Source organism: Scophthalmus maximus, chromosome 17 (assembly GCF_022379125.1).
Source record: "Scophthalmus maximus strain ysfricsl-2021 chromosome 17, ASM2237912v1, whole genome shotgun sequence".
Lineage (NCBI taxonomy): Eukaryota > Metazoa > Chordata > Actinopteri > Pleuronectiformes > Scophthalmidae > Scophthalmus > Scophthalmus maximus.
In genome coordinates this window covers 13,041,342-13,059,827 of record NC_061531.1, presented here as the reverse complement: position 1 = coordinate 13,059,827, position 18,486 = coordinate 13,041,342, and the positions used below count along the sequence as shown (strand labels likewise).

General features: G+C 45.8%; 1 protein-coding gene across 3 annotated transcripts; it reads right to left on the bottom strand.

The window, feature by feature from the left end:
• Positions 1-449: 449 nt before the first annotated feature.
• On the bottom strand, positions 450-3,311 carry pmp22a (peripheral myelin protein 22a). 3 transcript variants are annotated; one of them, XM_035616171.2, is made up of 6 exons: positions 3,163-3,303; positions 2,919-3,024; positions 2,221-2,312; positions 1,933-2,026; positions 1,676-1,816; positions 450-1,539 (listed from the first exon to the last, which is right to left on the bottom strand). In XM_035616171.2, exons 3-6 carry the CDS (start codon positions 2,296-2,298, stop codon positions 1,382-1,384), a joined length of 471 nt encoding a protein of 156 aa, XP_035472064.1. In that variant the 5' UTR covers positions 2,299-2,312; positions 2,919-3,024; positions 3,163-3,303; the 3' UTR covers positions 450-1,381. The 3 variants fall into 3 exon arrangements, with proteins under 3 accessions (XP_035472064.1, XP_035472063.1, XP_035472065.1); XM_035616170.2 differs by lacking the exon at positions 2,919-3,024 and having other exon boundaries at positions 3,163-3,311; XM_035616172.2 differs by lacking the exons at positions 2,919-3,024; positions 3,163-3,303 and adding an exon at positions 2,880-2,898.
• Positions 3,312-18,486: the final 15,175 nt, after the last annotated feature.

Here is an 18,486-nt window from a genome sequence, read left to right as displayed (position 1 = left end):
TTTTTCCCACAAAACAATGACAAAAGAGTCTATTCTATCATATTCTCTCAATAAAACACCGTGCCATGCTGCATTCATTTTATACAGCCTCACACCTGCATAATTGATTTAACCATCTGAGTATATTGTGCACACAGGCATGTAAACAGGTTTTTCGTCAACATCATCTTTCTCTAAATGAACGACTGGGTCCTAAGAATGTTTTGTCTTGTCACAGCGCCACTGTGTGGTACGATTTAGCTACTACACGTGGACATGTGTGACCCTAAGCTCAGTTGGATACTCAAGTCGTTTGCTTGTCTGAACACACACGAGTACAGATTAACACCACAGAGCAAGAAATGGATCCAAATTTCACATGGTGTGAACAATGTATATATAATTATTGGTCTAAGAGAAAACCATACTTCTGTAATTATGCATCTTCTCATTGAAGTCAGTGAGCAGAATTAATTTCAAAAGGTTTATTTTAGAAGAATACTGACAAAAAAAATGGTAACAGGTTTGTACAAAGCAAATTAATCACAGGACATGACACACTTGCAAACACAAAGTAGGCTATACAGTTCAAGAATAATAGATAAAAAAGCACCATTTAAAAAAAATAGATTACAAAATGCTAAACATATCTATATATATATATTTGGCATATCAAGTAAAAATGATAATTCAGAAGAAAACAAAACTTCATGTGTTTAAGTCAAAGTTGTTTTTTAAAATTTTATTTTTAATTTCTGAGCATTTACTCATTTCCTTCAAGAAGAACACAGATATTCTAGGTAAGGCACATTGTTCAAAGCAAACTCAAAAAAATTAAAATAAAAAAAGACAACACAGTTTAAAAAAGCTTGATACTCTTGGCAGGTGAAGCGGTATCTCTTTGGCACAGCTGCATGATTTGTGAGAGACACAAACTCCGTCACAACAAGGAGCACTAGAAATGTTAACTTGACAACAATATGTACAAAATGTATGTAAAAATGTTATAAATATGTCTAAAAACCACAGACACTATGTACATCTTTGTACTGAAGAAAGGCAGGATTATTCATCGTCATCATCCAACGTGATGGACTCGTGGAAGTCGGGTGCCAGCGTGCAACAAAAGTCGACATGTCACCGACAAATTGCAAAAAAAAACATTTTGAGGACACGGGAATCATTTGTGGTGTTTGTTAAAATTGGCGTAGCAAAACATTTGTGATATTGTTCAGCATGTGATGGGAACATGACGGATGCAGTTTACAATTGACAGTGACACGTGCACTTTTGTTGTATTGTTGGGATGTCTGTCTCTGGTCTGTGGGCAGTAGGCACAGTGCGATGTTGTGGTGAGGGGGTCTCCTTACCGCCCCTCCTCGTTTCTCCTCTGCTCCCTGTCTCATTCTTTCTTCCTCAGGACGATATAAATGAGGCCACTGATGAGAGAGAGAGGGAAAGCTACCCAGGCCAGCACATAGGCGTAGCCGAACTGTGTGCGAGGGCTGTCATCGGGACTCATCACGGTGTAGATGATCGCCGCGCACATCACAAACAAACCTAGGGGAAAAAACGACAGGGAAACGTGTTGATGGGGGAATCTGAGGGAATTTGCAACAAGCACGGATGATCTCACAACTCCACCCTGCATCTGCTCAGGGTGTGACCGGTCAGCGTGTGATGGCGTCATACTCACTGGCAAAGATCTGGAAGATGGCGGTGAAGAAGAAGCGTCCGCCCTTGACCAGTTTGAAGAGCTGGAACACAAAGGCGATGAGGGAAAAGAAGCAGAAGAGCAACGACAGGATCATGAGGGCTTGCACCGCCTGGATCCAGTCTGCAAAGACGAGACAGAGAAAGATGGAGAGCGTGAATTTGAACATCATCATTACTTTTCCACGACAAAAGACAACTGAGGCTGAAAGTGTGTTTTTCCAGGAAATGCTGACATACCTTCATTGCTTGCCGGCTTGCAGTGGTAGCCTCCATTGGTTATCATGCAACTGTACCATAAATCTGTGCTCATATCCCCACCTACAGACCAGGCCTGGTAAACACAACAACACAGAATCATTAAGAGACATCGCAGCATCCTCAGTGGGAGCCAAAGAATATAACATCCAACAGCAATAATAATAATCAATAAGCATGCAGTAATGGACGTGTGAGAGTGTGTGCTGACTTATTCACACCGGCCCAGTAAGTTACAGTCTGCATTTTGATGAAGAAGGTCAGACTTACACTGGATGCCGTGGACACGATGAGGAGGATGAGGATGATCAAGTGCATGACGAGCACTCCGAGCAGGATGAGCAGCATTTTTCAAGTAGATTCTGAAGGGAGGACACATGAGACACAATCAGTCCAATCCACACGGGTTCAACCGCCGTGAGGCGCCGCCGCTGCAGTGACGCCTCGTCGCCGCACGATGGCGCCACGCGCTCGCTGCTGCGCCGACCGCAATGTTTACCTCGACGTGAAAGTATCCTCTTACATTCAAACGTTCAAAAAAAACAACAACGCAGGGACTCTTAATTTCTTCCCGATGTGCTTAAAAATGCTCAATGTTGAGTTTGTTTGTTTTTTTTAAACGAAAAAAAGTCAGGGCTGCGGTGATGAAACTGAATAGATGCTGAAGTTGTTGGGGTTTTTTTTAACGACGCGGAACGTTGGATCCATTTACAGTCCAAAAATGATTTAGTAACAACAACCCGTTTGACGTAAGCAGATGTATGTTACGTGGGGGGTGGGACTCTTGAAGAAAAAAACAAATCGGTACGAGTTAGAGAGAATAATGAGGACCGACCGCTGCATGCGGCTGGAACACAAACTCAAACCATCTGCGTAAAAAAACCCATTCCAGCGTAGTGCCGCCGCCATGCGCGCGCCTCGACCGTTACCGTGCCACAGGCGTGGAACCTGGGAGGACTCTCTCTCACCAAAACCGCGACAGGAGCCGTCAAAGTCACGCCACGTGAAACCGAGTGGCCTATTTCGTCATTTAAGTCGAATCCAAAAGTCGATTTAAAGTCCAGGGGTGAGGTCCTGTTGTTGTTAGCGGGGAGGAGGCGCAGACAGTGACACACCGAGAGAGAGAGAGAGAGTCAATGTAAAAGTGAGTTCCCTGACCAAAACGAAAGTATAACAAAAAAACACCCCCGGATACATCGAAGTCCAACTTACGGAGGAAGAGGCAAAGAGCGACAGGCTGGTGTCCGCGTAACAAGGCGAAGTGCCGAAGGGAAGAGTTCGGGAAAGTATCACCACGCTGCTGCGTCTCTCGACTCTCTTTCCTCTGCAGCTACTATTCCAGATGTGGCTCACACACCCCGGTCCGTCTCTCCCTCCGCCTGAGAACACCGCCCTGCAGGCCCTGCACGTCACCAGAGCCCCCCCCCCCTGGTAGCCTATCATCTGGATTATAGTAAAGTCTGCAGGATTGTATGCAGTATCATATGGTATTATTGTGCAAACCTTAAAAGCCTGGATGTGATCTCACGGGTGACAGCATTCATGTCTCGAAACCTCCATTCTTTCACACCTAAAACACATTGTTAAACACACACCGGTTATATTTGCAACCAGGACACGTTAGGTAGTTTAACGAATCGCGTATTTATCAATGCAACTTTAAAGCCGTAGGTTTTTTTGAACGTCCCGAGGTTTCGACTATTTTCACGCTGCAATCTCTGTGTTTATGTTTTTTTCTGTGCAGGCCACACCTGAAAACCAAACTGTTGCAGCAGTGGCTGTCAGGACAGCCAGTGTGACTCTGCCTCGTTCCAGATGGTTGAAGTTGGACGGATGGCCCAGCACACATTGAGCATCATAAAACACACATGGCCCGCAGAATTCTGCCCAGATAGTTTGCGTGTGTGTGTGTGTGCGCTTGGATGTGAACATACCAGCCCTCTGGAGGCCCCGTGGTATGCCCAGAATGCCTGTGTGTGTGATTGCGTGCGTGTGTGTGTGTGTGTGTGTGAAGCAGGCCTCCTGTTTACTCCTGCGTCTGCCGAGAGAAGAGGGAGAGTTCGTCCAGTGCCAAAGGGAGTTAACACGGTGCAATGTTTCGGTCATGCTAAATTGATGGAACAGCTTGGATCTCCCCGCACCCAACATTCATGGACGGGTGACAAAGACTCTTGCCTGCCGCTGCCCGCCGCGGTTCTGCATCCCCTCATTACGCCGTGGTCTCAGGCCATTTCCTCACAAGTGACAAAGTGGTTCGCCGAGCCAGAATGCAAATGACAACAACAGTGACAAAAAAAAAAAAAGAAGCAGCCCCCCTCGGTCCAAATGTGGCTGTGATTGGGCGATGCAGTCACAGTGAACAGCTCGTGCGTTTCTCTCTTGTCTCCCAAACAGTTCTTGGCTCGTCAGTTGGATTCCTGCGGTCCGTGTTTGTAAACACGCGAGGGGGAGGTACCGCGGGCCGCTGCCCAGGCCTCGCTGTGGGACGCCTGGGTGAGGCGGTGCCGTGTGCCCCTGGCAGAGCTATGAGGGTCGGAGAGGGAGGGAGGGAGAGGGGAGCCCTTTGACAATCAGCTGACCGCTCTGCTGGACCTGCTGCTGTTTATGAAGATGTAATTGGTGCAGTGGTCAGGGGGGAAGGCAGCGCCAGCAGCAACCGGGTGAGGAGTCGAACCTGGCTGCTCGGCGGGAGCAGGTGTGTGTGTGTGTGTGTGTGTGTGTGTGTGTGTGTGTGTGTGTGTGTGTGTGTGTGTGTGTGTGTGTGTTTGTGTGTGGAGACTTTAAATGTCAGCGTGGTCTTTGCACTCAAACACACACACACACAATCCTGCACCATTACTCACAGAGTGGACACGTATAGAGCAGAATATGAAATGGTTTGACCCATTTCCTTATGCTGACATGGATAAAAATCCAACCAGAGAGTAACAACAGCAGCGATAACTTTGACTTATAAAGTTAATCTGTTGATGCAGTTCATAAAACAGCATCTGTGATACATTCCTCAGCAGATGAAGCGTCGCTGCAGTGAGCTACAAAGTGCCCCACCCTTTTCTTCAGAACAAAGTGTATTCAATTTCATAAGCTGTAAATTAGCAATACATGTTTCATTAGACGGTGGTTCAATCTTTAATGATATCTATTAAGACAAGCACATTTTGCCAAGCAATTCTTTTTGTTTTGTAATAAATATTTCAGTACAAAACCAATCTCTTGACAAAAAAAATCCCTCATTAAATTGTGAAGATGCTCTAAAACAATGTGTGCGTTTGCTTTGTCTCACTTCATCTCGCAAGCTTTATTAGTGCCAATCTCATTGACTGATCACTCTGCGCTCTCAGAGATGGCTCAACTTTAATCCCGAAGAGTTCTGATCTTATGATAGCACTGGGAACCATCCAAAACCTTTCCTTCCCCCCAAGCCTGTTAGAAGAAAACACACAGCTCCTCTCCCTTTGAAAGTGAAGGATTACAAAGCAAACAGGCAAGAAGAGCCAACCACCCAGTAACCATAGTCACGGGCCATTGTGGCGAGGCTGCAGCTGAAATATAAAACTGCCACGCCTCTCTTTATTGAGAGATTTACCAGCACGCAGGTGAGCTGTTGGAGAGAGAGTTATTCTTTTAAGTAGCTGAATTCCTGGATTTGTGGATATTGATCGAAGAACTTCCCCTTTCCCTGAATAAACCTCACTGATTTGTGGAAGAAAAATAAATAGCAACAGTGCCTTGTGTAAAACAGCTGATGTGAAAAAAGTTTTTAAATAGCAAATCGTATTAACGTTCCCAAGGTATGAAGTTCAGTATAAAGTTCAACACATGAACATTCTTACAATGGTAATATTTTGATTTGGTTAATGACTTGATATGGCTATTGAACTAGATATGTTAATCTGTAATTACAGCAGCATTCCTGGATTGAACTGGACAGTGTCAAAGTCTGGGAGTCAATTCAAGTGCTAAGTTTCAGTTCTGTTTTTTGGAATAACTAGTTAGTTCGTAAGTTTTTACTGTGTCTCAAAGGGAAATTCAGTTTCAAGTTACTGCTTTAAACCCACACAAACCAAAACGGCAACACCTAGCAAACAGTACACATATTGCAACAATATAAATGCATAACAAAGAAGGAAACGGACGGTGTGTCTAATTTAGTGCTGCTATGGCTAAAGGTATTAGGCTTTTGCAGTAACGGGCCCTGTTGCACCATGTGGACCTGTAATAAAAATGCAAATTATATCTTAAACCAGCAGCAGTCATATTGAATGTTACCGGTTCAGTTCTGCCTTTTGTGACAGGATGAATCAGCCACAGTTAGAGCCCAGGCCTGGTGAACTATACAGCGCCGGGCTCCCCCTGCAGGAGTGGCCACATGACTCTTTTGGGCATCTTTCCCGCTCCAATAGCAAATATGAGACTGAGGGAGGGGAGAGGCAATCAGGGATTAGTTTTTTTTGGTGGATTTCGAAATAACCCTGGCCTGGCTGTCTGAAGGAAGGACATCTTTGTGAAACAGCTGGACTGAAAATCTCACTTGTGGGAATATGAAGGAATCGTGGAACGCCCCGGTGCTCCTTCACCTATGGAAGTCACTGCCAAAACAAGAGGAAACACCGAAGCTCTGGAGTGAGTCTGGTCAAATGTCATCAGGAGTAGCTGACGACGCCTGAAATCACTGAAAAGTCCTTGAGGTCATCTCACCGGACCTCTCAGGGTCACAGCTGGGACACTGGTCTTCATACCTTTGCTATAGCGAGGATTAGTTTGACCTGTTTGTGCCGCGGCCTAGTTTGGTCAGAATGCAGTGTTGAGCGCATCATTCTGTCGATGAAACTATAGACGGTGACATTCCTTTTGCACATGCACTCTCCGCTTACCAGGATGTGCACGGCTCTTTCCCTGTGCTCCCCGATCTTCGGGACTGAAGTGGCCTCCCCGTGCTGCTCTTGGTGTTTATGTTTGGCCACTTAGTGACTATCAGATGACAGCCCACGCAAGAGGAGCTGGAGAGGAGCCCACCAGACCCAGACCTATACGTTAAAGGATTGCACACTTACTAAGGTCACACAACTGCTCTCACATACGATGGTGTACAAAGACCAGACGCATGCATGAAATGCAAACTTTGGCTGGCTTCACATGCCTCTAATACGCAGCCTGTGCGCAAGTGTAAAGCAGGATCACATTAGAGCATCTGCGCTGTGCACGCCCCGTCTCACCTCTCCCATTTTGAACTCTGCGGCTGCGAAAACGCACCGTGACCGAGCCGGAGATCTCCATCGGCTCGGAGCTAAATCAGATAAAGCCGACCGAAAGTGTTTGAGAGGCGGAAAGGGCTTCATTTCTTTCCCTTAAGAAATGGGCCTGTCCTTCTCTGTGAAGCAACAACAACCAAATAAATCAGAGACACGCAGCAGGACAGACTCCAGATTGTGGCACCCTAGTGATACTAAGCATGTGCTAATCATTAGCCCCTGGCTTCCTGTTGAAGTCGACGTCATCAGCACACACATCTCGACAGGCAGGGCCCGGCACACAAACTGTTGCTTGGAATCGGACTGATACGGGCCTCAGGGGTTTGGAACGAAGCAATGAAACCAATGAAAGGATTCAATTTTTAGCGCCTCGCTCTCATTTGTACAGAGGTCTCGCAGATATGCTATCTATGGATAAATATCTAAACCTGCATCAGACACGCTTCATGCGAGTGTCTGAACACGCACTCATAGTCATATGCTCTAAGATCTGCAGCTAAAATCCCCCACTGCTCCCAGGGAAGAAAACCATTCTTGTCTCCTTGTTATCAGAGGTTTTCTCTTTCCTGCTGCTCTGCTATCTTTTCCAGGCAACGTATGTGTGCTCCTTTGACAGCCAACAGCGCAGCACTTCCCTCACAGGTTGCCAAGTCACATTTTATGTGAAATAAGGTGTGCCAGTAAACATTTGCTCTCGAAAAGAGCTGCCAGCACTTTGTAGATTTTTATAAATCAGTTTGACCCGTAAGGAGCCGACTCTCACTGGATATTAGCACACTGTGTGAGGCGTGTTTTTATTGTGGCTTTGCAGAAATGATATACAAGGTTGCCCTGGGGTCAAAGGTCACGGGGGCCCAAAGTAAACACCAGGCACCTGAGCTCATTCCCTCTCTGAGGTAAGATGTGTTGCACTTATCAGCATCGAAAGTTTTACACATGGTTAAACACTCAGAACTGACTGATATGAAGTCTTTGTGTAGCACAGCTCATGGGTGATCTGGCATATTAATATCATATCAATAGCTTTAGGACAGCTGAGGGCTAGATAAGATCATTCCTAAGCTAGCTGCTGATTGCACTTTATCTCTGTCTAGATTAGCACCGCTGCTAAAGTTGAGTCTGACTGTAGATACATAAAACCAAACCCAATCCTGAAATCCATATGAGAAAAGATTCAAGATAACTCATGGTCAAGTCAATTTGAAATAGCAGCAAACATCGTACCTACACTGCAGAGATAAAATAAAATAAGAATTTAAAAAAAGGGAATATAATAATTAGGATGTGCAATGTTTATATGTTATGCAAATGTCTGTTGTGGTAAAAATTCTTGTGAGTTTGTGAGAGGGGTTGCACATGACAACTTTCAGGCTTCCTCTCATCCTCTGCCTCTGCCACTGCCTCCACACTATCCGGTCCACGAAGGCCTTCCTCACCAGCTTGCCCAGTTTGTTAGGAGCAGTACCACGAGTTCCATTTTCCCAGCACAATTAAGCAGAGGAGATAACACTGGCCACTACAACATAGCACTCACGAGGTTTTCTCTCGTTTTGGTATTTTTAGACGAACATGGTCGGTCAAACTCGATTGGTTTTGGCGAACGTGGTGACACATATAAGTATGTGATTGATAGCCTAGTGACTGTATTGGCCTGGCCAGAGGAAACTGTGGCCGTGCCGTAATGCCTGGCTCTGTGTTGTGTTGTGTTGTGTTGTGTGTGTGTGTGTGTGTGTGCTCATCCGTCGGCATCGGTTTGGACGCAAGCCCAGAACAGCCACTCGCGCAAGATCTGCAGCGAACCCACTGACAGCTCCTCTCAGTGGCAGAGTGAAGGAGGAGGTGAGGGTGATATTGAAGAGGAAAAAAAACGAACTCTGGCAGACACAGCGATGCACTAGCACATGCCACAGATCCACACATAGACGATGCACACACTTGGAAGCATCCACAAATTCGCAGCCAAATCTCTGTCAGCCCCTCCCTTACCCGAAGGAGATCAACCCAAGCTCTCCATAAAATGCTTCTCTCTGAGTATATTGGCTAATATATTATATCATATATTGGTCCTAATCATTTTGGCGACACCCTGACTTCACCCATATCCCCACTGCAGGGTTTGTGATTTTTAAGTAAAATGTCGCAGTACATGTTGGATGTATTGCCTTAACATGTGGTTACAGATATTCATGCTCCTGTCAGGACTAAATAAAAAAAACCCAACAGTGATCATCAGGTCAAAATCTACATTTCTCCAGTGCATATGTTAAATGTCTATAAAGCTGAAAAACTAATCCACTTCCCACCAGCCCCAGCCTGACCAATCAGTGACTGTGGAAACACATTGGGAGCATGTTGCCATGCTGACAGCTCAAATGAGCTTCACAGAGCTGCACGACCAAGTTTTGATGATTTTACATGTTATGTAATGTTATGATAAGTTTACGATGGGTTATAACGATGAGTGTGTATGTTTTATTTAGAGCAAAAGCTTATTTCCATAGTAAGAAGTGATGAACAAAACATTCAAGATGTTGTAGAAAAAAGGGCGAGGTGGTTACTGTAAACAGTAACCGTGACTAAGCTCAAACAGAAGGCCACTTACCGCAGAAACCAAAACTTCATTAAAAGACGAATTCTAAGGGAAAAATATACATTACACTGGACTGGCCACGTTGTTTGGTTGTGGGGAATATATCTGTGAAATGTGAAGCAAAGCAGCATGTCACCACTTCTCGTGAGGGACGTGTCTTTCCCATTAACACGGTTGATTTCTTTTCCACGCATGTATGCAGAAGCCACAGAAAGAGCGGTTTCATCTGCACAACCTACACATCATTAGCTCTATACTATACTATACTACTCCAGCCGGATTTAAAACCTTGCCGATCCCACCCACTCCCATCCCAGCCTGACCTCTCGATCCAGCGTGATGAGAGATGTTGGGGATGTATTGTTATGCTTCACGCATTCCAGATGAGACCTCAGCCAGTTCCCCCACCCATACGAATGTTTCAAAACATGTGTTCCGCTGAGTTTCCTCCATGCAATGACGTTCACTCTTTCATGAAAAAAAAGAAAGATCGGGTGTGGTCAAAAACAACAAGCATTGCAAAGAAAAGACATTTACAAATTTGCATTTTCTATGATCACTTACTTTATTTGTGACACTTTCTTCTATTTTTTTTTAGGGAGGTTTAGAGAAGAAATGCTATAAATAGGCCCTTAGCCATCTTTAAAGACCAAAAGCTGAGTTTTTTTTGAATGTGCAAGAGGAAAAATTACATTAAATCCCATACTGGGCCATATGGTTTAGGCAAGTGTTGAATTTAGAGAAGAAAATATCGCATGGCAGCTGGGTTTGAGCTCTTGAAGACGTGGGGGGATGGTATGGAAAGACTTAACTGAAAACAGGCATTGTTTTTTATATTTTCCCATTATAAAGTTACCCTTTCAAAACAATTACCTCTCAATGCTGCCGGCCTGCAGTTCAGCTTCGGTCTTGTTAAGAATGCTGGACGTTGGACTGTAGGATTTAATATCTTTGCCTATCGGGCTAAATAATTCATGCTTAGTATAAAATACCACAAGTTCAAGTCTGTGTTGACAAAACAAGGGCAAGTTGGAGACGCATGTCCATGGAAAACAGTCACATAGTTGAAGCCACAAAATCTTCCTTTCTCTCATTCTTGCCACACACACACACACACACACACACACACACACACACACACACACACACACACACACACACACACACACACACACACACACACACACACACACACACACACACACACACACACACACACACACACACACTAACCTTTAAACTAGACTTACAATCACAATGCAGCTGACAACCTAAAATGCCACTTTGGGGATGTGGGGGTTTTCCGTGGAGAGTTTTTTAATTCTCTGAGGTCATGGTTGGGTTTGTCGATCTCCAGTCTGTAAAAACTACACACATGGTTGTGGGAGGAGGGAGGAGGCAGGAGGCAGCGCCGGCCAAGTCCCGAGGATCGTCAGACAAACTACAGTGAACTTTCCTGCTCAATGGATGAATGGAAATTTCTGGAAAAACTGGAATGTCTGCGGTGACGGCAAAACTGTCTTGCTTCTCACCACCCTATCCAAAGATCTCTGTATGACTAGTAACTGGTAGCTGAATGCACAGCTCTTCCAGTTTCATTATGGCATGTTGACTTTCCATTGCAATGAGCTCTGTGAGATTGCCAGTGCCACGGCGGGTCTGAAAATGACCAGCGAATGGGGCTGAATTTCCCTTTAAAACTGTGGGTGACCAGCAAATTCCAAATTCTCTCAGCAGTTCTTTCCGTTGATTAGCCTTTCCTTTGTGTGTGTGTGTGTGTGTGTGTGTGTGTGTGTGTGTGTGTGTGTGTGTGGTGTCTGCTTGAGTCACTGGAAAGTCACCGACTCTCCTTCAGTGAGAGCTGATGGGGCAGGCTGCAGATGACAGGCAGCTGGAGCGACCATAACACACACACACACACACACACACACACACACACACACACACACACACACACACACACACACACACACACACACACACACACACACACACACACACACACACACACACACACACACACACACACACACACACACACACACACACACAACCCTTCGACACACCCGAGGCATCCCAAGCACGCAGGGCCAATCACTCACACAGTGGTCTATCTGTGCCAAGAGCAGGGACGGTTGTTTGATGGCGTTCAAAATGGCAGCTCTGTGTTGTGCGCCACATGTTGCGTGCGCTGGAACGCTTTGGATATACCATACGCTGCCTGCGAGGGGCTCAGTCGACAATTAGATTAAGAATGAATAGACTGAGCGGTAACAGTGGGCCGGGTGTCTCCACTCTCCTCTCTCAGCCATCCTCCCATCCCTGGGGCCAGCAGCACTGTGACCTCACCCTGCCTCCACCCCGCACACTCCCCCTCCGACACTTCCTCGCTGGTCCAAGGTTGGAGCGCAGCTGGTGCATGCAGCAGGAGAACATCTGAAGAAGAAGACGAAGAAGAAGAAGAAAAAGAAGAAGAAAAAGCGATTTGGATGATTACTTAACCATTCCCTCTCCATTTGTTCCTTTCTTTCCAGATTCACATTTTATCCAACCTCCCTCTTGCTCACCAAGTCCGTCAGGTACCCACCCCAGCGCTCGTGGCATTCCTGAACACACGCATACAATACATACGCCCAAGTCTCTCCCATTGAGTTTGAGGTTTTCTCTGTCGACGTGACGTTTTTCCGGAGATTGTGGTGTGAATGAGGCAGCGCCTCGCTCGAGACGAATCTCGTACAATTCTCTCTCTCGGCCTCTTTGAGCGTCTTCACTGAGCTGTCACTCACAGCAATCAGTTACAGATGGAGACGGGCGGGGAGGGATTTAACTAGGCTTTACCGTGCAAGGTACACCGCCGAAAGGCAACCGTCTGATGACGGGGAGCCAGGAGATGGCCTCATGCTCAGCTGCGTCTTCCGAGCCAGGCACGCCTGTACATCACATGCAAAGCATCACTGTGTGTTTATGTTTGAAATAAACACCGTGGATGGATTCAGATTATCAGGCCCAAATGTCTCATGACAGTTGTGAGCGTCGAGGTTGTTTTGGAGATCAAATAATCGTGCAGTGTTTTGTCTCTGGTTTTAATCCAGCGTTTACTCACGCCTGCGGGATGGCGGCTGCTCGTGAAAGTGTTTATCACTCCCGCTCCGTCTTCACGTCACTGAACATGGAGCAGAAAATGTAAATGGGTGAATTTAATGGGTAAATACATGACGGTTGTAAAGTATTTTTGAACATCCGTGCAGTTGGAGCAGCACAGAGCTTTCAATATTCTTTTTTTTTTAAGTAAGGAAATTAAGTGTTTAATTGCTTTTATAAAACAAACAAAAAAGAATCCAAACCCGATTCAATCAACTCAGTCATCAGAGAAAGCAAAATAAATACAACTCAACCCAACCCGGCACATGCTCAAGCACACACAATACATCTGGTTATGGTCCGCTGGCTCTGATTGGCCGTGTAAACTCAGAGGAGGAGGAGGAGGAGAGTCAGAACCCTGGCCGCTAAGATGATGAAGAGAGCCAGCGTCGGCCGGACTTTTCCCCCACTCCCCTCCAGCTCGGCCCTGGGGGAACGTGGCCAGAGGGAGGGGAGCAGAAACTGGATGACGGAGTTGTTAAACGGAGAACCAACACCCAGTACAGTGTGTTTTAAAGTGCGTCTCCCCGCATGGAGCTCTGGGATTCTTCACCCTCGTGTTGTTTTCTATCTCTATAGACACACCCTGATTTATGATGCCGTGGAGATTTCGGGGAAAGTGAGCGAGCCTTCAAGCTGTTGCAGAGTTCCCGCGAGTGAAATGAGGCTTTGGCGTATAAGGTCACATGAAAAACAGGAAGGTGACACGCTGTGATGGAAAGTCTGTCTGATTGGCTCCGCCACTGCTGATATTAGTGGGTGCACTATAAAACCACTGAGGTTTGGCCCGTGTGAACAGTGGACACTGTTGTTTCGTAAAGCTGAGCGGGGAATGCATCGGCCTGAACACAGCCTGTCATCTCAACCAGCGGAGTAGGAAGTGAGAAGTGAAAGAGAAACAGGTTAAATCTCCTTCTGTATAGTCACGTGTTCAAAAGCATTCGTGGGTGATGTCATAGCTACATGCTTGCACTCGCAAATGACTCGTTTGATCTTTAATATCTGCTCATGTTGCCTTTTATTAAAAGTACAGCTAAGTATATTTAAAGGCGAAATAACTTTACTTTATACGTGCAAAGCTAATATTAAATAATAAAAAAATACGTCACTTCGGATTGCTGAAGAAAAAGAGGCGACGAATGAAAGAAATGTCGGACAAAAGGATCCACTTATTCCCTGATGATCATCGCTCGTAGTGTTTGACTGCATCAAACTGTGAGACTGTCCCTCGGCTTCTTCGCCACATGCCCGAGTGACACTGGTATTACTCATTATGTCAGGGGAGAAGGGAAGATTAAGTTGAATTAGGAGAAGAGGGTCAAAGTTTAAAGCTGGCCTATGGGAGGTGACCCGTTGTGATCCCCCACTTCCTGGTCAGCTTCAGAGTGTCCCCCCCCCCCAAACAAGGAGGGCATTGTATGGACGCACAGCCTCCGATGGGACGGCGCCAAGTTTGTGCTGGCGAGGATGTAGCCTCAATGTGTGATCAACATCGGAAGCCTTGTTTTATCAGTCCTGCTGAGTACTACTGATGAATTGATAGTTCCCGCCAATGAGCTACATTCAGACATGAACAGCTGATTTGATTCCATATGTGGAAATCCATTCATTTCAAATGTAGGGATTTTGGTGTTTGAAAATCTTCTTTAACTTCATCAACATTTTAAAAAGTAAACGTGTGGTGGTCTACATTTAAAAGTAGCGGAGGACGTATATACACACACGAGTGCTCTCCTTCCGTCAGCCAGCCGTGGGGTGGGTCTTGGAAGGGAAGAAGCCCCTGGCAGAGGCGAGGGGGTGGGGAGCAGTGGAGCCCCCAGCCCCGTCCTATGCGGTCATGGCTGAGTGCAGGCCAGACCCGACCTCCAGAGGACACACATGCCTGCAGGAACCGATCTTCTCTTCGGCGGAGTGAGACCGGGTTAGCACAGCTCTGCTCAGACAGGAGGAAAGGGTGGAAAATGAGGGGATGAATCATTGTTTCTGTGCTCGTGGCAAATAGAAAAACCGAGCCCCTTCGTGTTCAGATCTTGGAGCCACATGCGGGAAGTTGATTTTATGATTGACAACTACATTTTGAAACCATTACTTTGAAACAAAACGACACCAGAACTTGCATATATTGTTCCACCAGCAAAAAAAAAAAAAAATCCTATAAACTTTGTTGAATAGACAGTTTCAGTCTGTTGAGTTGAAGGAGGACTAAGCAGTTGTGGTTCTGCTCGATGGAAAAAAAACAACGCATTTGAATGCTCGGGATCTGGGTCCTGCCCAAAGAGGTTATGACACAATCTCCAGATTTATAATGGAAACTGCTCGTTGCACAACGACTGGGGGAGAACAAGAGCTGCGGTCCCCTTGGATTCACTTTTCCATCTGAAAAAGCCATACCCACATTCTGACATACCTGCAACTATCCCTGAGCGGGAAAGACTGCGCCGGTGATCAGAGGATGGGCTTATTCTTCACAGTCTTCAGCACAGGCATCGGAAGATCTTTTTGAAGCGAGGACACCGGAGAAGATCCCCGCTCCTCCCCCCACCACGTGTGCATGTGTGTGTGGTCTCCCTGCAGTTCCAGGGTTTAGAGGTCAGGAGGTCAACACTGGGTACTGGAATGTTTATGTTCGGCGCTCCTGTTAGCACCAATATCCGCAGTGCTGCAGCCTCGTTCCCATGGAGGAATGCTTCGGCCTAACTTCTTAGGACACAGAGGGGGAAAAAAAGAAGTTCCCAAATGATAACAGTTGTTAGTTCCACAGTCTCACAGTTTGTTTTATTACTTGGCAGACTGGCCTTAAGGAAGAGACTGAACATTAAAAAAGGGGAAAGATAAATGACTCTGGCAATAAGTGTTAAGATCTAATCAATACAAAGAGCAAAGCAGAAATGTCGTCGCTGAATGACTAACAAACATACAGTAATGATCGTTTGAAATACAGTCCAATATTATCTCAGCAGAACCGAAGAAAAGACCGTTGATCATTTTGCGCACAAATATTGATCCCTGCTCTGACGCCAACCGGGACAGATCTTGTTCCCTGAGAGAGGAATTTCTCCCTCGCCTGCTTGAAAATCTTAACTTGGCATAGTTTGGATATTATACATCTTTCATGGGCGGGTCTTCTCACTGGAGTACACTACACTATACTCTCCCAGACTCTGCGCATACATTTTGTGGTCAGAGATATGTGTAGCAAAGCATGGGAAAGGATGTCTGGAAGGCATCCAGTTTTTTTTATTTTTATTTTCTCTTCCAACCACAAACACACTGTTGGGGCTTTCGACCATGGCACTCTCCTTCTAGTTCTGTGCCAGAAAATAACACACACACACGCACACGCACACACACACGCACACGCACACACACGCACACGCACGCACACACGCGCGCACACACACACGCCCCCTCAGTGTAGAACTACGCAGCAGAAATGGCTGTTTGTTTATGACCCATTTAAAAAAAGGACTTGCAAACTACTGCTGCCAACATGAAAGAAAAAAAAACATGCTAGAGCTGCTTGGGGAGTGGTCTGAAATTTTTTGGGAGGGAGCTCACGCATTATTGAGTGTGCGTGGGAGGAGAAAGGGAACAGAGCAAGGCAAAGGGCGGTTTATGAACAATTTTGTATTCTGTTCCTTTTTTTTCCCATCCCCCACTTTTTTACTTCCCCCCATCTCCCTCTCTCTCCTTCATCCGCTCCCCCTCCACCAGCAGGTTGTTTAATACTTTCCAGATTTCAGCATGCCTTCGGCCTCCTGGAAGAGCTTCAAGTCTGCTGATGGAATTTGGTGGAAAAGGTTGTGGGTCCAGGCAGGGGCTCCTGACATAATAAACCTGAAGGCAATGAGCGCCTCCCATTGGTGGCTCGAGTGAGGAGAGTGAGTTGGAAAGCAGAGGGAAATGACATTTGACAGCTTCTGGGGCAGATGAGAAACTACATCCAGGGTGTTTGAGTCTGAGAGGGAGAAACAGCTGCAAGCCAGACTCACATTACAATGAGACTCTATGGGGGGAGGGAGGAGAGCGGAGCCTCCTGAGCAGATCACCCATCTCCAGTGTCAGGTTTAAATGTGCGGGACAATTTGAGCAGTCGTGTTCACATCCTGCCTCGCACTACAAATCACCCAGTATAGTCTCAAACGGCAGTTTTGGGGATGAGATTGAGATTAGGGGGCATTTCTTTCTCTGCAGACAGTGTGAAATGTGGGCGCAACACTGAGCCACGGGTTAAAAAACAATAAGCTCATTATTCCATGTGATGTTTTTGGAAGGTAATGTGATACAGAGGTGTTAAAAAAAAAAAAAAAAATCAATGCATGTTCTCAAAAAATCTAATCGGCCATGACAGACACACCCATCACCAGATGTGAACTTTACACAACCACTAGATGGCAGTAGATGACAGGACTTCAAAAAAGTGATTTGCCCCATTCAGCTCAACAACATGCACAAGAGGATGATTAATAATTCAGTTTTCAAAAATCAAGACTTTGAATCAAATGCAAAAGTGGTGACTCGTGAAGATTTAGTCTTTCCTTCTCAAGCAAACAAAAACAAAATAAAAATCTCTAAGAAGAGTAACAACTCTATACAGAGAGTGAAGAGAATGATCAATGGCACTGCAGGTCTGTATTGACCACAACAATCAATACAAATGGCCTGTTCCTACCACAGGTCTGAATAATGACTTGTTCTCGCCCTCTGGCAGATTGAACACTGGCGTAATGTGGCTGTGAAAAACTGAAAGTGGAAGGAGATTAATTCAATTCAAGTCACTTTGATTTGTCCGGCGCCGAATCACAACAAACATTACCTCAGGGCCCTTCACGTAGTAAGGTCAAGGACCTTACAACATTATATATTTATCGAACAGTTCCCACAGTGAGCACAGCATTTGGCGAACATTCCCTGAAGTAGAGATGACAGATAAAAAAAAGAAAGAGGGATGTTGCTGCGTTAAAAGCATGTATTTCTCATGTGGCGGGGGAGACCTTGACCTGCCTGCTAATCAAACTGAGTGCACTCAACTGGTGTGTGTGGAATGACGACGTGTGGTCCGTCAAATTAAAAGAGACAGAACAAAGTCTGTGATGTTAAGTATGAACTTGTTCTTATGTGGCTGCCGGCCAGACTCGTCTAATCACCCGTCACGAAGTTGTTAAATAGTGAAGCTCTCCATAGTGATAAACCCATTCCTCCATCCATCTTTCAACTGTCCCACATCTGAACTGATGAGAATCTAGCTGCCCTATGGAGGGTATCACAAAACAGAAATAACAATCTCACACACACACACACACACACATTTACTCATGAGTCATCACATCCCTCTCTAGCCTGTACAGCTAACACTTGAGACACGACCAACTCAGGCCGCAATTGCTTCCTTCCTTCCTTCCTTCCTCTTCTGGGAGAGCTAGAGAATAGGAACAGGAAACGGAGAAGGCACTCAAGGAATTCCTTTGTTAATGCCGCCGATGGAGTAGTGCATATATTGCGTTATGCCTCTGATGTCCCGAGACAAAGAGGAAATAAAAAAATGCAGCAGTA

Coding starts and splice junctions, on each gene's coding strand:
- pmp22a (XM_035616170.2), bottom strand. CDS start 2,298: ATGCTGCTCATCCTGCTCGGAGTGCTCGTCATGCACTTGATCATCCTC. Junction 2,027..2,220: donor TCGTGTCCACGGCATCCAGT/GTAAGTCTGACC, acceptor TGTGTTTACCAG/GCCTGGTCTGTAGGTGGGGA. Junction 1,540..1,675: donor CATCTTCCAGATCTTTGCCA/GTGAGTATGACG, acceptor TTTTTCCCCTAG/GTTTGTTTGTGATGTGCGCG.